General features: G+C 41.5%; 1 protein-coding gene across 1 annotated transcript in view; it reads right to left on the minus strand.

Annotated features, from left to right (window-relative positions):
- The window catches only part of ELOVL5 (ELOVL fatty acid elongase 5), a 31,328-nt gene extending 28,715 nt beyond the window's left edge, over window positions 1-2,613 (minus strand). Inside the window, exon 1 of the mRNA XM_006835719.1 lies at window positions 2,551-2,613. Within this exon, the coding sequence (XP_006835782.1) occupies window positions 2,551-2,608 (58 nt within the window). The 5' untranslated portion in view covers window positions 2,609-2,613. The remainder of the gene's footprint in view (window positions 1-2,550) is intronic.
- Between the last annotated feature and the right edge of the window lie 16,434 nt (window positions 2,614-19,047).

Genomic DNA, 19,047 nt, shown 5'->3' on the forward strand with positions numbered 1-19,047 from the left:
AGCAATGAGCAGACCCGAGAAAAACATGCCACGTAGCCAGATTAGGAGCATTGCCACTGAATATAAAGGTAGCATCTGCTGTACATGTAATGATTCATTTGAAAAAGTGTGAAGGTGAAACAGCAATAATCAGGAAAAACAATCTCTGCAAGAAGCTGCCAGCCCTGTCCCTGATGCTGCCCAATGGGCTCCACCTGACTGGGGACAGCCAGCTACCCTAGGTAACTGTCTGTCCTCTACATGACTCAGCTTCACCTTCTGGCTGCCTCCTATCTCTGCTGAATGTTTTTCCCTTTGCATTCTGCTGGGGTGATCCCCAAAAGCCTGTGCTCCTTAACTTTATCTTTTATCTAAGACCCCCAACTCTGGAGCTCAGAGGTGCATGAAGGATTCAACTCCTGCATCTTCAAGAAGCAGCAGCTAGTTGGAGCAGTGCTTGTGCCTTTTTTGAGTCCCTGGCTATACCATCTTGCTACTCCTCCCAGTATTCTGTCCCTTGCTGTCATAGGACAAGCCCAAGTTAAATAAAGCACATGTCCACTTGGGGAATCAACCATTAGTCTTCCCTTCTTGCAAACATTCTAAGCATTCCTAGTGTTTCTCTCGTGGCTTTCTTCCCATGGCTGCAGAGAGCAATACTCGCTGCCCCATTGCCACTAGATATTCTACTGTGGTGAACTATGTTACTGTCAACTCTGCTGAACACCATGGTGGTTCTTAGAAGTCCTTCAAGGAAGTGGTTGGCTCCGTGAACCTAAGGGGATTCTTAAGGTCTCTGTTCTTAGCTGGCTGCCAATTCTGTGAAAATCAAGTACTCACTCAGCTCCCAATTAGACTGTTACATACATTTGTGTGTACATAAATATCACATGCAAACATTCACAGTAAGTACACATAAAAAACTTTCCATTTCTTTTACTTCAAACTTTGGTTTGCACCCTACTTTTTTCATTTTATAACAATCTTCATCTTTCCATATCTGCAAGTATCCATCCTCCTTATAATCAATTATCTGCCTCCAGGGTTGCTGGTCCCAGCCACAGATGGTGAACCCTATGGATCTAGTTCATCACAGAGATTCTAATTCTAACTCCTCTCTGGTGACTAGTTCAAATGTGGGCATGTGAAATCATTCTGGACACTAAGTTTTAAGGGGATATCAGGTGTTTAGGGACCTTTAGGAAGAGTTTCCTTGTTCTTAAAACCATGCACATGAACAGATTTCTTCCTCCTCCTATGGATGTGTTGGCTGGAGCATCTGCAGCCATCCAGTAACCATGAAAGAGGACAAAGATACTGAGGATGGTAAATGAAACGACATGAACAAGAGTCCTTGTTAAGACTTAAGAGCTCCCGAAATAGCAAGAGTTGCCCTACCTTATAATGTAATTTAATAATTTTATTATTATTTCAACCATTTAAAAGATATATTTTTAACCATTTGTGGATTTTGTGTCCCCTGAAGCTGAAGTTAAGACATCATTCTTATACAAAAAAAAGCACACACACATAGATCTAACACATTATTTTCAATGCTCATACACTAATTCATTTAACTTATTATTCCCCTCTACTGAAGAGCATTTATATTATTTCCAGTCTTGACAAACCGTGCTATCATGAGCATCATTAAACATATCTTTGCATGATCAAGATTAGCTCTAGGATAAAGTCTTAGTAGTAAAATAGTTGAATTAAAGAGTTGTACATTTCAGTGCCAATAGAAGACACACTACCCTCCACAGAGGTTGCACCAATTTAGACGAGTCGTGGTGTGGCGCTGTGGGTAAATGCACCAGACTGCAAGGTTGGTGGTTCAAGCTCACCAGCTGCTCCTTGGAAACCCTATACAAGGTCGCTATGGGTCGGAATCGACTCGACGGCACTTCACAATGACCCAACCTCACTATTAGCAAAGATGGTATCAGATTATTTATCTCTGCCGTACTAAAAGGTGAAGTGCGTCTTCAAAAACACTAGAGAAACTGTGACCATAAGAACTTCCTTCTTTATAGATATTAACATTACAAAGAGGCAATATGGAGGTGATATACTTTTCTAAAACATAGCACTAGATTGAAAGACATTTTAAAAAATGAGTTCAGGGTGTCTATTTACCCCGTGACATGGACACACAGTAAACGGATGTTTAAAAGCCTGTAACACTGTATGAAGGGAAACGTTTTAAACACCTATGGCTGTAGTGAATTTTGAAAACCAGTTTCAGAGACTCACAAGATACACCACACACCTCCACTGACAATGATGAAACCTGCAGTCCTCCCAGGTTGAGAGATTTACAGCATAATGTGATCTCCAGACAAAGTCAGGGAAAGGGTCACTGCAGCTATATGTCTGCCCCAATTGCCAGGGGAAACTGTACAATCTCAAGGACTGTCAGAGGTCCCCACACTGTAGGTATTTAGGATGAGGTTTTATCTTACCATAGAAAACGCTAGTATTTTCTAGAATTCCTTCATGCAATATTTATAAGTGGCTATTAAAAAAAAGGGGGTGGGGGGAGCCAAGCAAAACCAAAAACCACCTTACCTCGGGGGCCCAGTAATGCCCTAAAATAGGTACTTTGTGATGCATCAAAATGCTCCATTTTAAAACCTATTAAGAAAAAAAAAAGACATAAATTAGTCCCTACTCTCACAACAGCTGTTTTTCTTAAATATATAGACAGTATTTTTTTAAATAAAAGAAAAAGAACACACTTTTTTCAAAGAATAAGCTATAGTTCTAAGGTTAAGTTCCTCACAATTAAAACACAAACGTTTAAACTCACAAAAGTAACTTATTTACTGTCAAAATGAAGAAGAAGAAAAAAAAAAGTAACATGCAAAAAACAAAAACACAATCCTGTGAATTCGCATTATAATCAAGTGCCCGTTTTCTCAATATCATTTCTCAATTCCATAAAATCTCTTTTTGTGAAGCTAAAGTCTCAGTAGGAGAAAAGTGAAGCTTGGACTGGAAGGTGGCAGACAGGAGCAGATCCGTCTGGGCAAGAAAGGAGACGAGGTAAGATGTCCTATCAGGGACCAGAACGCTATTATGAAAAGATGGTTTTCTTTGCTTGTTACCTTTATCATTTCTTTAAAATGCTTCGTGTTCACAGTAAAAATTCAAACATTAAAAATGAAAAAGAGAGAAAAGGTAAAACCTCATCACTTTCTTCCAACCACAACCCCTAGGCATCATACAGAGCCTAACGTTAACATTCTGTGGATGTACTTCCCGAGATTTCCCCTCTTTGGACACAAAGGAAGTGATTTTATAAATATGGATTGCAACCCACTAGTGGAGCATCAAATCAATGTGGGATTTAAAAAATAGGCTCATAATCGAGAATCAGAACGCTCTGCCCTTAGTGAGAAGAAATCTTTTTCCATAAAATGCTAACTTACTAGGATCATATTTGCAAGTATGATGTACTTGCTTTGTTGTTAGATGCCATCAAATCGGGACCAATTCATAGCGACCCTATGCACAACTGAACAAAACACTGCCAATGTACTAGGTTATGATAAAAAATATTTTTACTGGTGAGAGGTCAGACTCAAAAAAGTTAGAAAACACTTATATATAAGTATATATTGCTTTTCATTTATTAAAATATTTTGGAGATAGTTTCAAATGCATAGTTACAGATTTACCTCAATCTTCTAAGAGTCTATGTTGTTGTTAAGTGCTGTCGAGTTGGTACTGACTCATAGGGGCCCTGTATAGGTTCTGAGGGGAAGTTGGTAAGTTTGAACTGCCAACCTTCCAGTTCAAACCAACCATACGGTGAAGTGCTTTCCTACAGGGTCATACCAGGTATCTATATAAATATTTCAAAATGTCCATTAGGCTCATGAGGAAAATAATAGCTATAATGTTGAAACTCAAGATTAAAAGTATATGCTTTTTTTAAAGGCATAGTAACATTCATGGAAGCAAGTTAACAAATCAAATGACTTATTATTGCATTAGACAAATCTGTTGCACAAGACATCTTACAAGAGCTCAAGAGCAAAGATGTCAGTTTGAAGACTAAACTGCACCTGACCTAAGCCATGGTATTTTCAACAGGCTCATATGCATGTGACAATGAATACGAAAGGCTGTAGAAGAATTGATGCATTTGAGTTATGGCACTGGAGAAGAATATTGAAAATATCATGAACTTTCAGAAGATCAAACAAAATCTATGTTGGAAGAAGTACAACCAGAATGCTTCTTCAGAAGCCAAAATGGCCAGACTTTGTCTCTCATACTTTTGGACAAGTTATCAGGAAGGACCAGTCCCTGGAGAAGCACATCATGCTGGGTAAAATGGAAGGTCTGCGAAAAAGAGGGGGACCTCAAGAATATGGATTGGCACAGTGGAAGCAACAATGGGCTCAAGTGTAGCAATGATTGTGAGGATGGCGCAGGACTGGGCAGTGTTTCTCTCTGTTGTACATGGGTCTACTATGGGTCGGAACTGATTCGATGGTACCTAATAATAACAGATTTTCTATATTAAAGTTAAGAAGTATAGATGAGGGAGCTTCAAAAATTTATTGAATAATGAACTAGGAAGATAGTGGATTTTTTTCAGAGTTTCTTGAAACAGTGTGCATTTTCAACTTTCAGGGTCATTAACCAGTTGCCAAATCAACACTTACATATTCTCTTGCTAGTTTTCAGGATGAGCTATTTTATCCATGAAATTACTGAATGGCTTTGGTGGTTACAGTTAAGTCAATCCAGGCAGCTGTGAGACAGACAGAAGGAGCCATCACTGACACCTTGAAAGTAAAAATGACAGGGTTCTGTCCTGACATCTTTCCTGCCCCAAGGTGAGTTATGTGTGTATAAGGGGCATCAGAAAGCATACTGACTCCCTCAACCCATAGCTGGAAACTGAAAAGGTGCTGGCTTCCTGGATCTCAGTCTCTGGTCAAGAGCTAACATGGCAACATAGACAGGAGTTCTCATAAACTCAAGGGCCAACAACTAGGTACATCAACTGTATCCCTCAAAGAATTCACACCCTTGGCTCAAGGTCACTTCTTAACATACTATATTCCCAAGACCATTTTGGTCCTGAGTCATTTTTTTCTCCCTCTCTCTTCAGGGGACGCAAATTTCCTGGTGTTGTGGTGTTAAAGAGAACGTGTTTAAGAACGATTTCTTAAACGGAATTCCTCTGAAAATGGATTCTATAGATACATAAATCTTGTTTAATTATAAAGGCTATTAGAAATCCTACAGGAGAGCTGTTGGTTAATGCACCAGACTGCAAAGCTGTTTGAATACAAGGTCGGTAATTTGAGCTTACCAGCAGCTCCTCGGAAACCCTAACAGGGTCGCTATAGATTGGAACCAACGCAACGAGACTTTTAACAACAACATTTAAAAATATCTAGAAAATCCAAGCTTTAGAGAACAACCATTATGTTTCTGTGAAATGTACTTAACACTTTACACAATTTAATGTCACCTAAGATGAATGTGCTGACTCCACAGCATATAACAACAACAACAACAAGATGAATGTGTATAGGGATTTCCACATCTCACATCTCAAACAGACAACCCAAAGCAGAAAAGACGTTATAAAGACTATAACTCCTGTTGAACAAACTGTCTACTGGGGACAGAGTTACCGTCCTCCAAGGCATTGTTGGAGTCCTAGTTGGTGCTGTAGGATAGGCATTGGGCTGTTAACTGTAAGGTCATTTATATAAGGCTGCTATGCATCATAATCGACTCAATAGCACTTGATAACAACAACATGATATTTAAAATCTAAATCCTGCTATAACTTGATGAGTATATAACTTACTAATTGTTGTTGTTGTTAAGTGCCGTCGAGTAGGTTCCGACCCATAGCGACCCTATATAGAGTTTCCGCGGAGCAGCCGTGAGCTTGAACCGCCGACCTTGCAGTTCAGATGGCTTTGTAGTCCGGCGCCTTAGCCCACAGAGCCATTAAATCGGTCACATTAAAATAGATTAACTGGGCATTAAGCACAAAGGGTCTAAGAGCAGGTACCAAGGCTTAACTTAGACCGGCATTTGATACAGTGGTCCAATGCGGAGTCTTTATCACACAACTTGGTTTTGAAACCACCACACCACCACCACCAGCACTGTGACTATGGCAAATGATTTAACCTCTCGGTGCCTTAGTTTCTAATCTGTAAAATGAGGAAATAGTGAAGCCACTGCCTGTGAGGCTGTCAGGATAAAACCCAAAATGCACTGCGGCAATGCCTGGCATGTAGCGAACCCTCAACCAACGTTTCCTACTGTGTGTTTGGCACCAGATCAACACCACCTTGAGAATGGTCAACTATCAGTGGCTGTCTGCCTCTCTCGTGGAACCAGTGTCCTGTACACTATAACTGTTAGTCATGCCTGGCCTCTGCCCACTAAATGCCATCAATGAGTTTCCTCATCATTGCGACAACCCCAAATGCCCAATTATGTATCCTAGCATCTCTGGGGGGATAGCAGCAGAAGGCTGGAAGAGTGGGTAACATCTTAGCAGAGAGGAACTTTCCAAACGCAGACATCTGAACATGAGAGACACGGGAGAAATGAATGTGTTAACTCATTACACAAACATCAAGCACCTACTGTGTGCAATGGATTGCTGATAGGGATAAACCTAAAGAGCTAACTTGGTGAACTAGAACTAACTAGAGATTCACAATGGGGGAAGTAAACGAGAAAAACAAAAACCCAAACCCACAAAAAAATCCCAGTTTGCAAAGTGAGTAGACATTTAGAATGACTATGCATACTAAAACAAGATGTACCAAACATTCAACACTACACAGTAAAAAAATTCAAACAACAGTGCTCTGAAGCCTATCATACCTAAGAAAAGTCATTAGGGAATCACTTCATTTTAAAGTAAGAGGCCTTTCAGAGTGCTGTAACCGGTTTTGGTTTTTATGTAAGGAGGATGTGGATAAGCTGGAAATAAGAGGAAATGATTTAAAATGATAGAAAACAGACCTCTGGGGTGTTAGTAGAGGGTGGAGGAGGTAATTCACAGACCTGGAAAATAATGAGGCCCAGGAATTGTTACAAACCATCTATTACCACAAGGACAATGCCTAGGACGTAGTTCTAGGCTAACACATCACAGCAACAGAAACACAGCTTGATTAAGCATAGGTAAAATTTCAGTCCAAGAACACTGAACCCAACAGCAGGCTACCAGGAGAGATTGTAGAATTTTCTATTTGAAAATGTTGAGGGATCCTGTTACAATCCATCTGTCCTGAATGATCAGAGTCCAAACCCATCTCGAATAGAGCCCCACTGGAAGCTGCTAGATAGAAGGCACAGGAATTTGTAAAATGGAGTATCTTTTCTACAGAAGCACAAGAGGTGATTTTGTAAATAACTACATATCTGTTCTTAGACTGCACTGCTTGTCAACTTGAGAATTCTCCTCTTAAGTTTGCAGAACTTTCCACAAACGTGTGAACATAAGAAATCACCATCCAACTATGCAAACATTCTCTAAAAAGAACAAATGTAGAAAACAGCTTCCAACACTCATTCTAGTTCAAACCCTGCTGAGAACACATCTTTCCACCCTAGAGGCACTGAGTTAGAATCTACACTTTAACAAGGGCTCCAGGTGAGTCTTACACACACATCTTGTGAAAATGTAGGCTCTGATTCAGTATATATCTGAGGTAGGAAAGGCAGATTCTCACTGGGGGCCAAGACAGAAAGAACCTGTTCCAAGTCCTGGTGCTCGCTTTTCCTGAAACATCTAAATTTAAAAGGGAGAAGACTCAGTTGAGGTGTTCCCTGGAAAAGGGGCCCTCAATCAGTCGAGTCCTGATCCTTGACTCATAGGCCCCTACCATGCTGACGACATGCCCTGCACCTTCTCAGACAGAGCTGTTTTCACCAAAGGTTTACTTTCATTATTTACTGTGCACAGGGTTATGCATCTAGCCAACCATATATCTAGTGTCCCTCAATACCATGCATTAACTGTTTCATTCACAAAATACATTTACCACGTTCCGACTATGTACCAGACACAGTTCTAGGCTAGGCAGGAAACATAACAAATGCAGACTTGGGGAGAAAGACCATAAAACAGTAATACAGATTTAAACAGACACACGCCACAGGCAGAAAAACCATCAGTATGAAAACTAAAGCAGGGAAGCCAAGTGAAGGGGATAGACTCAGAGCGGAGATTTACTTTAGAAAATGTAGTTAGAGAAGGCCACCCAGAGAAGAAGGTGACAACAGATTAGAGACCTGAATGAAGCCACCAAGTCAAGGCTAAGTCTAGTGTATCAAAAGAAACAGTCTTCTGGTTAGAGGGGCTGGTTAGGACATTTACCCTGAGGCCAGGATGTGCTTGTCAGGTTTAAGGGTCAGAGGCCGAGAGAGAAGTGGGCAGCGAGACAGAAAGCATTCTGTGCTCCTCAATTCGCCACCCAGGCCTTGCTCAAGCAATGACCCCCAAGAGGTCAGTCACATGGCTTATCTTGCAAACAGCATGTGGCCAGCAGCCTGGGAGCGGGAGAAGGTGCCAATTCCTGAATTGCTTACCCTGTTACAGCTCTCTGAGCTCCCTCACTCTCCTGACTGCAGAGTGCCTGCCAGCAATGAGCCCTTTTCATTTTCATCTCCCTTGCTGAGCTTCATCTGCTGTGCGGCATGAACAGTACAAAAGGTCTCAGCAAATGAATTCTTCACCGCCAGGCTGGGCTGGCCCGCCCTGCTGGGTAAATTGGACACTTGCTGAGTGGCCTGTGGGCTGAGCTTTTCTCTTTTGTACTTTCCTAAAGCAATTGGGAGGCATGGGCCCCTGCAAAACCCTTGATACTTTGTCTGGTGGTCTAGAAATATGGGAATGGGAATCTGCATGACCCACTTTGCACACTGTCAGTTCTGCAGCCATGTTCCAAACTGCACATGGGCCAGTGAGTGACGCTGCTTCTCAATCACCCCAGTCACTCTTGAGGCAGCTTGGAGAGGCGGGGCCCAATGGGAACACAGTTACTCTGTACAACTTGTACTAGCATGGACCAAACCCAGGCACTGGGTCCATGCAAGAGGAACTCTGGCCTGAAACACAGCAAAAGAATAAGCGATTCTTTGATGTGGTCAGTACCCGACACAATGACAGGAAGAGTGTGCTTCTGTAAGTGGGTACTTAGCACCTCCCAGAAACCAGACCTGGCCGACGCCCACTCAAACCTTTACTTCCCTTGTCACCTTTTCAACCAGGCTCCCCCAAATGACAAGCCTCAACAGGGCGTCATTATTGTTGTTGTTAAGTGTCATCGAGTCTGTGTGGACTCACAGTGACCCTATACACAACAGAATAAAACACTGCCCGGTCCTGGGCCAACCTCACAATCATTGCTATGCTGCCACTTTGCCAATCCATCTTGCTGGGGGTCTTCCTCTTTTTCTCTGATCCTCCACCTTACCAAACATGTTATCCTTCTCCAGTGACTGATCCCTCCTGACAATACATCTGAAGTATTAGAGATAAAGTGTGACCATCTAGGCCTCCAAGGAGCATTCTGGCTGCACTGCTTTTAACACAGATCTGTTTGTTCTTTTAGCAGTCCATGGTACTTTCCAATATTCTCCTCCAACACTATAGCGCAAATAAAAACATGAATTCTTCTATGGTCTTCCTTATTCACTCTCCAACTTTTGCATGCATATGAGGTTATTGAAAATACCAAGGCTTGGGTCAGGTGCATCCTATCCCTCAAACTGACATCTTTGTTCTTTGACACTTTAAAGAGGTCTTGTGCACCAGAGTTGTTGTTAAGTACCCTGCACAGTGACCCTGCACAGGGTTTCCAAGGCTACAAATCTTTACGGGAGCAGAAAGCCTCATCTTTCTCCCTCAGAACAGCTGGTAGCTTCGAACTGTGGACCTTGAGGTTAGCAGCCCGATTCGTAACCACTACGCTACCAGAGTAGCCCAATGCAAAAATTTGATTTCTTGACAGCTGCTTCCATGAGTGCTGATGGTTGATCCCAGCAAAATGAAGTCATTGACAACTTCAATTTTTACTCCATTTATATGGATGTTATTTATTGGTCCAGTGGTGAGGATTTTTGTTTTCTTTACATTGAGTCACATGTACTAGCAAGTATTTTACAACTGAGGTGGTCAAATCCATAGGCTTGAATTCAGGAGAAAGACTGGAATTATCAGAGCATGAAATACAGACACCTGGAAATATTGACACCAACACAACACAAAAGGGCACAAACTAAATTCTGCCCAGAGAGCCCTGCTCATGTGGAAAATCCATCTGTCTAATCATTAGCTCCTCAGGAAACCCAGGTGAATCATCTGTGTGAGGTTAAATAAGTATCTGTGTATACTTTGATCTAATACCACATAGAGCTGCTAGAAGCAGATTTAAAAGATGCAACAACAAGCCTTGCTGTGAAGCAGTCAGTCCTCTTCCTCCTTCACACTTCACTCCCAAGAGAGACAATAAAATGTGAGAATGGGGATGGGTGGTAACACTGGGTGGCGCCTGATCCAAGCCTTGGTATTTTCAATAACCTCACATGCATGAAAAAGTTGGAGAGTGACTAAGGAAGACTGTAGAAGACTGCTGTAGTTAGTAAGTTGTTTCCATCACAAGCCTCAAGAAGAAGTATCTGTCTTATAGAGTGTAAATGCCAATAATCGTAGCCATTAGTATCTAAACCCCGAAAAAGCAAGAAGGCGGGTCAGCAAATGAGAAAGTATTGTGATTTTAAAAACAAATGTTTTAAAAGTTGCATCAAGATTTAAAAAAAAAAAAAAAAATGTTACTGATGTTAAGTGCTGTTGAGTAGGTATAGACTCATAGTGACCCTGTATAGTATAGGATTTCCAAGCAGCAGCTGGTGGGTTTGAACTGCTGACCTTGTAGTTTGCAATCTAGTATTGATCCTGCAGCACCATACCAGGAGTTTGGTATAGTACAGGGTTAAAGGTAACTGGTAAGTATGAGGGGGCTTCAAAATTTTTCCATGAAAAAAATTCCACGACCTTTTCATTCAATTTTTCCATGAACTTTTGAAGCACAATCCTGTAATAACAATAATCTATGAGTGGATGCCTAGTCAAAACACACAGACGAACAGGTGTGGGAAGGAGAATGGACCTATACCACAAATATATAGGGTGTGACTGAAGATACTTACATATATATATATTATATATATATGCATACACACACATATATAATTACTTATATATATGGAAAAAAGGTGATCTATTTATTTTAATAAAGAAAGTTCATTTCGTAAACCCTCAACCTGGCAACTTGCTGACTCTAAAGTGATGTTAGCAGTTAAAGATCTTTAGGGTCAATGTTCGGTTTACCTTGCGGCTAATGGTATGCTACAGGATCAGCACTGGACTGAGAACCACAAAGTCAGAGTTCAAACCCACTAGCCACTCCTCAGAAACCGTATACAGGGTTGCTATGAGTCGGAACCAATTCAACGGCACTTAACAAGTGTTAACACTGTAAAATAAGCATTCGACTGACAGATTAGCCTGAATTGCAAGGTCAGTGGTTCAAACTCACCAGCTGCTCCCTGAAAACCCTATACAGGATTGCTATGAGTCAGAACCACTCAACGGCACTTGATGACAACAAAGGTAAAGGTAACAACTTAATTTGTAAGTCCCCTTCCACTGAAACCTGTCAAATCTAATTCCTTTTGGTTTAAAATTGTGTTTATTGAAGTTTAATGATCGTCTAGCACAACTTCCTCATCATGTTCTTTATTTTGAATAGTCATGGTTCACTTAATAATTCGTCAAACTTAGCTGAGCATTCAATGAACTGGGGGTGGGATTCCATTTTCTTCCTCTCTTATACATTCACTATTAAATAGTTAGATTACATTAGCAGACATGGGGCTATTCTTCAAACTGGCGGCCACCAGCACCATACAATTTAATGGTGTGGTGTTTTTACTTATAATGCTGCTTCTTGAAGATTTTTTCTACTAGGTTGGGATAATCAGCTCTTGTATGAAAGAAGGAAAATAACCACCTTTTGTTCAGAAATGTTAAAATATAAAATACTGTCATAAAAGGAAAGAGCATCCAAGTACTAACTAGCTTTCAGATATGAAAGTAAACTGACAAAAGAGTCCCTCTAGAATGTTGACATTTAAAGAGATAATTCTGGATTAAATCTTGGCTCAATGGTGGCACCTGATTATATACTGTCATTGTGACAATCCAGGAATTTATGCTTGCTTACCCAGCCCACCACAGATTCTTAAGCATTCCAACCTTCATTCTGAGGGAATAATAAAGTCATTTGTTTCTACCATACATCACTCATCGTTCAAAAAGAAAGTTCTTGAAGGATAAAACGACCTGCAAACTGAAGGCACCGATACATACAACAAACTGCTGTTCTAAGTTAGCTCCGTGATGAAATGATAACGATCTTATTCTGGTGGTGTTGTTGGTGTGAAGTGCCGTCGAGTCGGTTCCGACCCACAGCGACCCTGTATAGGGTTTTCAAGGAGCAGCTGCTAAGCTTGAACCACTGACCCTGCAGTTCAAACGGCTTTGCAATCCAGTGCATTAGTTCACAGCACCACACCAGGACTCCTATGCTGGTATAATAAGGGAAATTTTTTCTTTAATGGGATTAAAAAGTACTGCAAAATCAGCTTTCCCTTGTACAAAAAAACAAAATTAAACAGGTTAAACGAGAAGCTTCCATACCTCTTGCTCTTGGCTTATCACCAGGTACTGTACTTTAACATAAGTAACACGCACATTACACATTTTTTTTTCCCCAATCGCGCAGCTATCATCTGCTCGTCCCCTACTATACCAGAATGGCTAAAGCTAATTTTGCCATTTCATCAGCATTACATGTGTGGGCACATATTTACATGTGCACTTTACTTGTGGGGAAAATACGTTATTAAAAGCATAACCTTAACCATTGCTGAAGGACACTGTTCTATGGCAGCAAAGAGTCACCCCAGGGGCTTTCAGTGTCCTTAAGTGCATCACCCCGGTCCTTCTGTCCTCCCTCCTTCTCAACTTTCTTCTGCAAGAGCAAGACTATCTGCAGCACTCCAAGAGCACAGCTCTATAAGACCAGCTGCACTGGCCTCAAGTGCTTCACGGTCTGGACAACCAACTGACCTATAGCAACTTCAACTCTTAGGGGCCCTGGGTGATACAACTAATGCACTTGGCTACCAACCAAAACACTGAAGGTCCGAGTCCACCTACAGGTGTCTTGGAAGAAAGACCTCATCGTCTACTTCAGAAAAGTCAGTCATTGAAACCCCCTTGGATGGAGCACAGTTCTACTCTGACACACATGGGGCTGTCAGAACTGGAAATTGACTCAACAGTGCCTAATTATGTTTAAGTCTTAAGTCATTATAACGTCCACCAAACTACTCTATTCCTGATGAGTCTGGTTAAGAGAAGGTGGGAAAAGACACTGATGGGATGACATGATTCAGCTGTGGCTGTTAACAAGTTCATTGTAATCATAAAGACTGGAAACTCTACCAGGGGCATAAAATGAACCATGGCAGAAGCAAGGAGGGAGGATCTCACAAATCAAAGAAGAAGAGCATGTTCTTTGGACCTGGAGAGTTCTTCGACAGAACCTCCTAGACCCAGGAGCAGAAAGCTGTGACATGGGAGGAATGGCACAGCAGCAGCAAATCCAAGAACCAGAGCATGCGCCAGGCCACACAGCAGGTACAGCTGAGTGATGTGGCGCAAGAGGCTTGCTTGCAGAGTGGGGTGCCTCCAGGAACTTAACTGGGGGAGCTGTTCCATAGTTGTTGTTGTTGTCAGGTGCCATCGAGTCAGAACCGACTCATAGCGACGCCATGCACAGCAGAACGAAACAATGTCTGATCCTGGGCCAACCTCACTAACGCTGCCACACTTGAGTCCATCAATGATGCCACCTGGCTGATCCATCTCATCAGGGGTCTTCCTCTTTTTCTCCAACCCTCCACCTTACCCAGCATGACATCCTTCTCCAGCGACTGTTTCCTCCGGACAATATGTTCAAAGTATGAGAGACGAAGTTTAGCCATCCTGGCCTCCAAGGAGCACTCTGGCTGCACTTCTTCCAAAACAGATCTATTGGTTCTTTTGGCAGTCCATGGCACTTTCAGTATTCTCCTCCAACACCACAACTCAAAGGCATCAATTCTTCTATGATCTTCCTTATTCACTGTCCAGCTTTCGCATCCATATGAGGCTATTGAAAACACCATGGCCTGGGTCAGGTGCACCTTAGTCCTCAAGCTGACATCTCTGCTCTTCAATACTTTAAAAAGTTCCTGTGCAGCAGATTTGCCCAGTGCAATACGTCGTCTGATCTCTTGACTGCTGCTTCCGCGAGTGTTGATAGTTGATCCAAGAAGAATGAAGTCCTTGACAACTTCAATCTTTTCTCGGTTGAGAAGAATGCTGTTTATTGGTCCAGTGGTGAGGATTTTTGTTTTCTTGACATTGAGATGTAATCCATATCGAAGACTGTGCTCTTTGATCTTCTTAAGTAAACGTTTCAAGTCCTCTTCATTTTCAGCAAGCAAGGTTGTATCATCTGCATATCGCTGGTTGTTAATGAGTCTTCCTCCAATCCTGATGCCACATTTTTCTTCATAGAACCCAGCTTCTCGTATTATTTGCTCAGCATACAGGTTGAATAAGTATGGCGAAAGAACACAACCCTGTCGCACACCTTTCCCAATTTTAAAACATTCAGTGTTCCCATGCTCTGTTCGAACAACTGCTTCTTGGTCTAGGTACAGATTTCTCAGAAGTACAATTAAGTGTTCTGGAATACTCATACTTCTCAATGCTGTCCATAGCTTGTCATGATCCACACAATCGAAAGCCTTTGCGTAGTAAATAAAGCACAGGTAAACATCCTTCCACAGAGTTAGAGCCAAATGCCTTCAGGCTGAGCTTATGGTGGAGTGGTGAGTCCTGCGGGCATTTATCAGCAGAGCCCTAAAGGAACTTTGTAACATTGGCCAGAGTTACAAACTTTGTAACTTTGTAACAGAGAGGCCGTGGCCATGGCTGAGGCGAGGCTTTGGGTATTTCTGACCTGAACTATACCCAGCTAACTTCTCTAATAAAGCTGATAATATGAGTACACAGTGTCTGAGTTCTGTGTTGCTGTCACAATGAATAATTGAACTCAGTTGAGTAGAGAATGCTGTGGGAGGAATGTTTCAGACATTGTTTTTGCAGATGGCAACTGGTTAACTTCAATGTTTACATGCCTTGGGTAATTTAATGTTTTGGGGTACTATGAGAACAACTCATTTAAACCAAACCCTTCAAGGACAAGTAGTCTGACTTGTTATATTTGTACAAATCAGTATCTACTGGTGATTCTATAAACATACTATTACTATAAAATGAGATAAACTCAGTGTGACAAAATACCTACCCAGTGCCATCGAGTCAAATCCGACTTACAGCTATCTGTAACTAGGGTTTCCAAGGCTGTAAATCTTGGAAAAGCAGACAGACTCATCTTTCTCCTGGAACGGCTGGTAGGTTTGTCTCTCCAGCCCTGAGGTTAGCAGCCCAGCACCTAACCCACAGCACTACCAGGGCTCCTTGCTACAGAATAAAAAGGAGGGGAAACGGCATCAAGTACAGACACATACGAGTTCCTAATGGAAGTTCCTAAAACACACACTGTTGTTGTTGTTAAGTGCCATCCACTCGGTTTCAACTCATAGCTACCCTGTACAAGATTTCCAATGGGCAGATGTGGGTTTAAACTGCTGACCTTGTGGTTCACAGTCTGTTGCTTTTCCTAGTTATAGAAAGCATTTGCTCAACACTAGTGATTCAGAACTCTAACAGGTGCTATCCTCTTTGAAAATCATCAATAAAGTCATTGTATTAGGAGCCCTGGTGGTGCAGTGGTTAAGTGCTCAAAAGGTTAATGGTTTGAACCCATCACCAGTCACTCCAGGGGAGAAAGATGTTGCAGTCTGCTTCAGTAAACCTTACAGCTTTGGAAATCCTATGATTCAGTTCTGCTCCATCCTATAGGGTTGCTATGAGTGGGAATTGATTCTATGGCAACAGGTTTTTGGCTTTCAAGTCATTATACAATGATACAACAATAATACACACACACATTTGAAACACTCAAATGAATTCCCTTCTCTCTCTGAGATCCATTTTTCTAGTCTTAACAGCAATATAATTTATCTTAGAACACATCGATGAAGATCCTTTTTTTCAGCAGAGGGAAGAGAGATAGTAAGTGATCTTAGAACTTTATTTCCAGGAGAAATTTTTCACAGCTAAAAATTGTACACAGCAGAGTGTACAATCAGGTTCAGTGTTCTTCCCCCAGTTCTTAATAGGGTTTAACCTTTAGGATAACACCAACCCAGTTATGTAACAAGCATTTGGAGAGGGATTCACAATGGAAGAAAATTACTTGTATCGAGTTTTGTTACCTGAATTTTCATCAGAAACTAGAAGAACAAGAACGGGTGGTAAGTTCTGCTTGGGTAAAGCACACGCTGTCATTTGGAAAAAGACAACGCTAATCCTAGCACAGAATGCCCTTTGCTGGAGTATGAAGGCCAGATGCTGCAGATGGACTTAGAACTCGGTTCTCACAAAGAGCTTTGCTGACAGTAACTAATTAATCCCGAAAAGACTGCAGTGAAGCAGTAAATGATCCTAGAGTACTGGGGTTGGCTCATCCCTGTAACTGGGTTGATTTCTGTGTTCCCAATGATTCTCAGTGTGGCTGTTGTTATTGTTAAGTGCCATTGACTCGGTTCTGACTCATAGCTACCCTATACAAGGTATCTGAGTGGCAGCTGACTCACTGAGCTAACAAGTGCTGAGTGTATACGACACTATAGGATAAGCACTGGACTGCTATTTGCAAGGTCATCAGTTTAAGACCACCAGCTGCTCCTTGGAAATCCTAAAATGCAGGGGTAGGGAACGTCCAGTCTGTGGGCCATATAAGACTCCAGAAATGATAGGGTCTGGCCGACAAGGCAACTACAGTTCTAGCCATTACATTATAGTAAACTAATTCTTAAGTTGCTAATTTTGTATGGCCCACTAATGGTGTTATAAATATCCAAATGTCTCTTGGCAGAGAAAGGTCCCCCACCCTTGCTCCAGGGTTGCCATGACTTAGAACTAAGTTGACAGCACTTACCAACAACTGTGTAGTGCAGTGAATTAAGCACTGGGCTGCTAACTTAAAGGTTGGTGGTTCAAATCCACCAGTTACTCCAAAGGAGAAAGAAATTATCTGCTTCTGTATAGATTTGTAGCCTTGGAAACCCGAAGGAGCAAGTTCTACTCTGTCTTATAGGATCATTAAGAGTTGGAATCAACTTGAGAGCAATGGGTTGGTTTTTGGTTTTAAATCTATGCCAAGCAGTGTACTACTTTTTAGGAAAATGACAGAGAGAGTTATGATGTCTGTAGTAAGCAGTGTGTAAAAGCAACAATGGGCCAATCACTTCTGGGTACTAATTAGTGCTTAGGGACATGAATCCTGGAGCCAGACAGCCTGGTTTCAAATTCCTGCTCCACACTTAATAGCTGTGTGACTCTGGCCAAGTTAACCTTTCTGTGCCTCAGTTTCCTCAACTGTAAGAGTGATAATAGTACCTGCCTCATGTTATTAAATAAGTTAATATATGCAAAATGGATGGATCTTGGCTGAAAGCAGAGAATTACCAGAAAGATGTTTACCTGTGCTTTACTGACTACGCAAAGGCTTTCGATTGTGTGGATCATGACAAGCTATGGACAACATTGCCAAGTATGAATATTCCTGAACACTTAATTGTGTTCATGTAGAATCATGGACCAAGAAGCACTTGTTCGAACAGAACATGGGAACACTGAATGGTTTAAAATTAAGAAAGGTGTGTGACAGGGTTGTATTCTTTCACCATACTTATTCAACCTGTATGCTGAGCAAATAATCCAAGAAGCTAGGATATATGAAGCAAAACGTGGCAGAAGACTCATGAACAACCTGCGATATGCAGATGATACAACGTTGCTTGCTGAAAGTGAAGAGGACTTAAAACATTTACTGATAAAGATCAAAGAGCACAGCCTTCAGTATGGATTACATCTCAATGTAAAAAAAAAAAAATCCTCACCACTGGAGCAATAAACAACATTCTTATTAATGGAGAAAAGATTGAAGTTGTCAAGGACTTCATTCTTCTTGGATTAACTATCAACACTCGGAAGCAGCAATCAAGAAATTAAATGATATATTGCACTAGGCAAATGTGCTGCACAAGACCTTTTTAAAGTGCTGAAGAGCAAAGATGTCAGTTTAAGGACTAAGGTGTGCCTGACTCAAGCCATGGTATTTTTAATAACCTCATCATATGCATGCGAAAGCTGGACAGTGAATAAGGAAGACCATAGGAAGACCGTAGAAGAATTGATGTTTTTGAATTATGGTGTTGGAGGAGAATATTCAAAGTGCCATGGGCTGCCAAAAGAACCAACATATCTGTATTGGAAGAAGTGCAGCCAGAATGACCAAACTTCATCTCTCATACTTTGAACATATTGTCAGGAGGCCCCAGTCACTGAATAAGGATATCATGTTTGGTAGGGTGGAGGGTCAGAGGAAAAGAGCAAGACCCCCAGCAAGATGGATTGGCAAAGTGGCAGCATCAATGGGCTCAAGCATAACAACAATTGTGAAGTTGGCCCAGGATAGGGCAGTGTTTCATTCTGATGTGCATAGGGTCATTATGCGTAGTATCAATGACTTGATGGCACCCAACAACAACAACAATATGCAAAATGTTTAAAATAGTGCATTGCTAAGTCCTCCAAGAATGACTGAATTATCATCAGCATTACTAAGGTCTCCGGCACTGGCCAATTTCCCATTCAGTGCTCATGACAGAGTCCACCTTAAATCCGAGCTCCTGCAAGGTCTATACAGGGCCTATTTTCTTCATACCTAACTGCTCTGTTACTCTCTATTT

This window comes from Chrysochloris asiatica, unplaced genomic scaffold (genome assembly GCF_000296735.1).
Source record: "Chrysochloris asiatica unplaced genomic scaffold, ChrAsi1.0 scaffold00019, whole genome shotgun sequence".
In the NCBI taxonomy this organism is placed as follows: Eukaryota; Metazoa; Chordata; class Mammalia; order Afrosoricida; family Chrysochloridae; genus Chrysochloris; species Chrysochloris asiatica.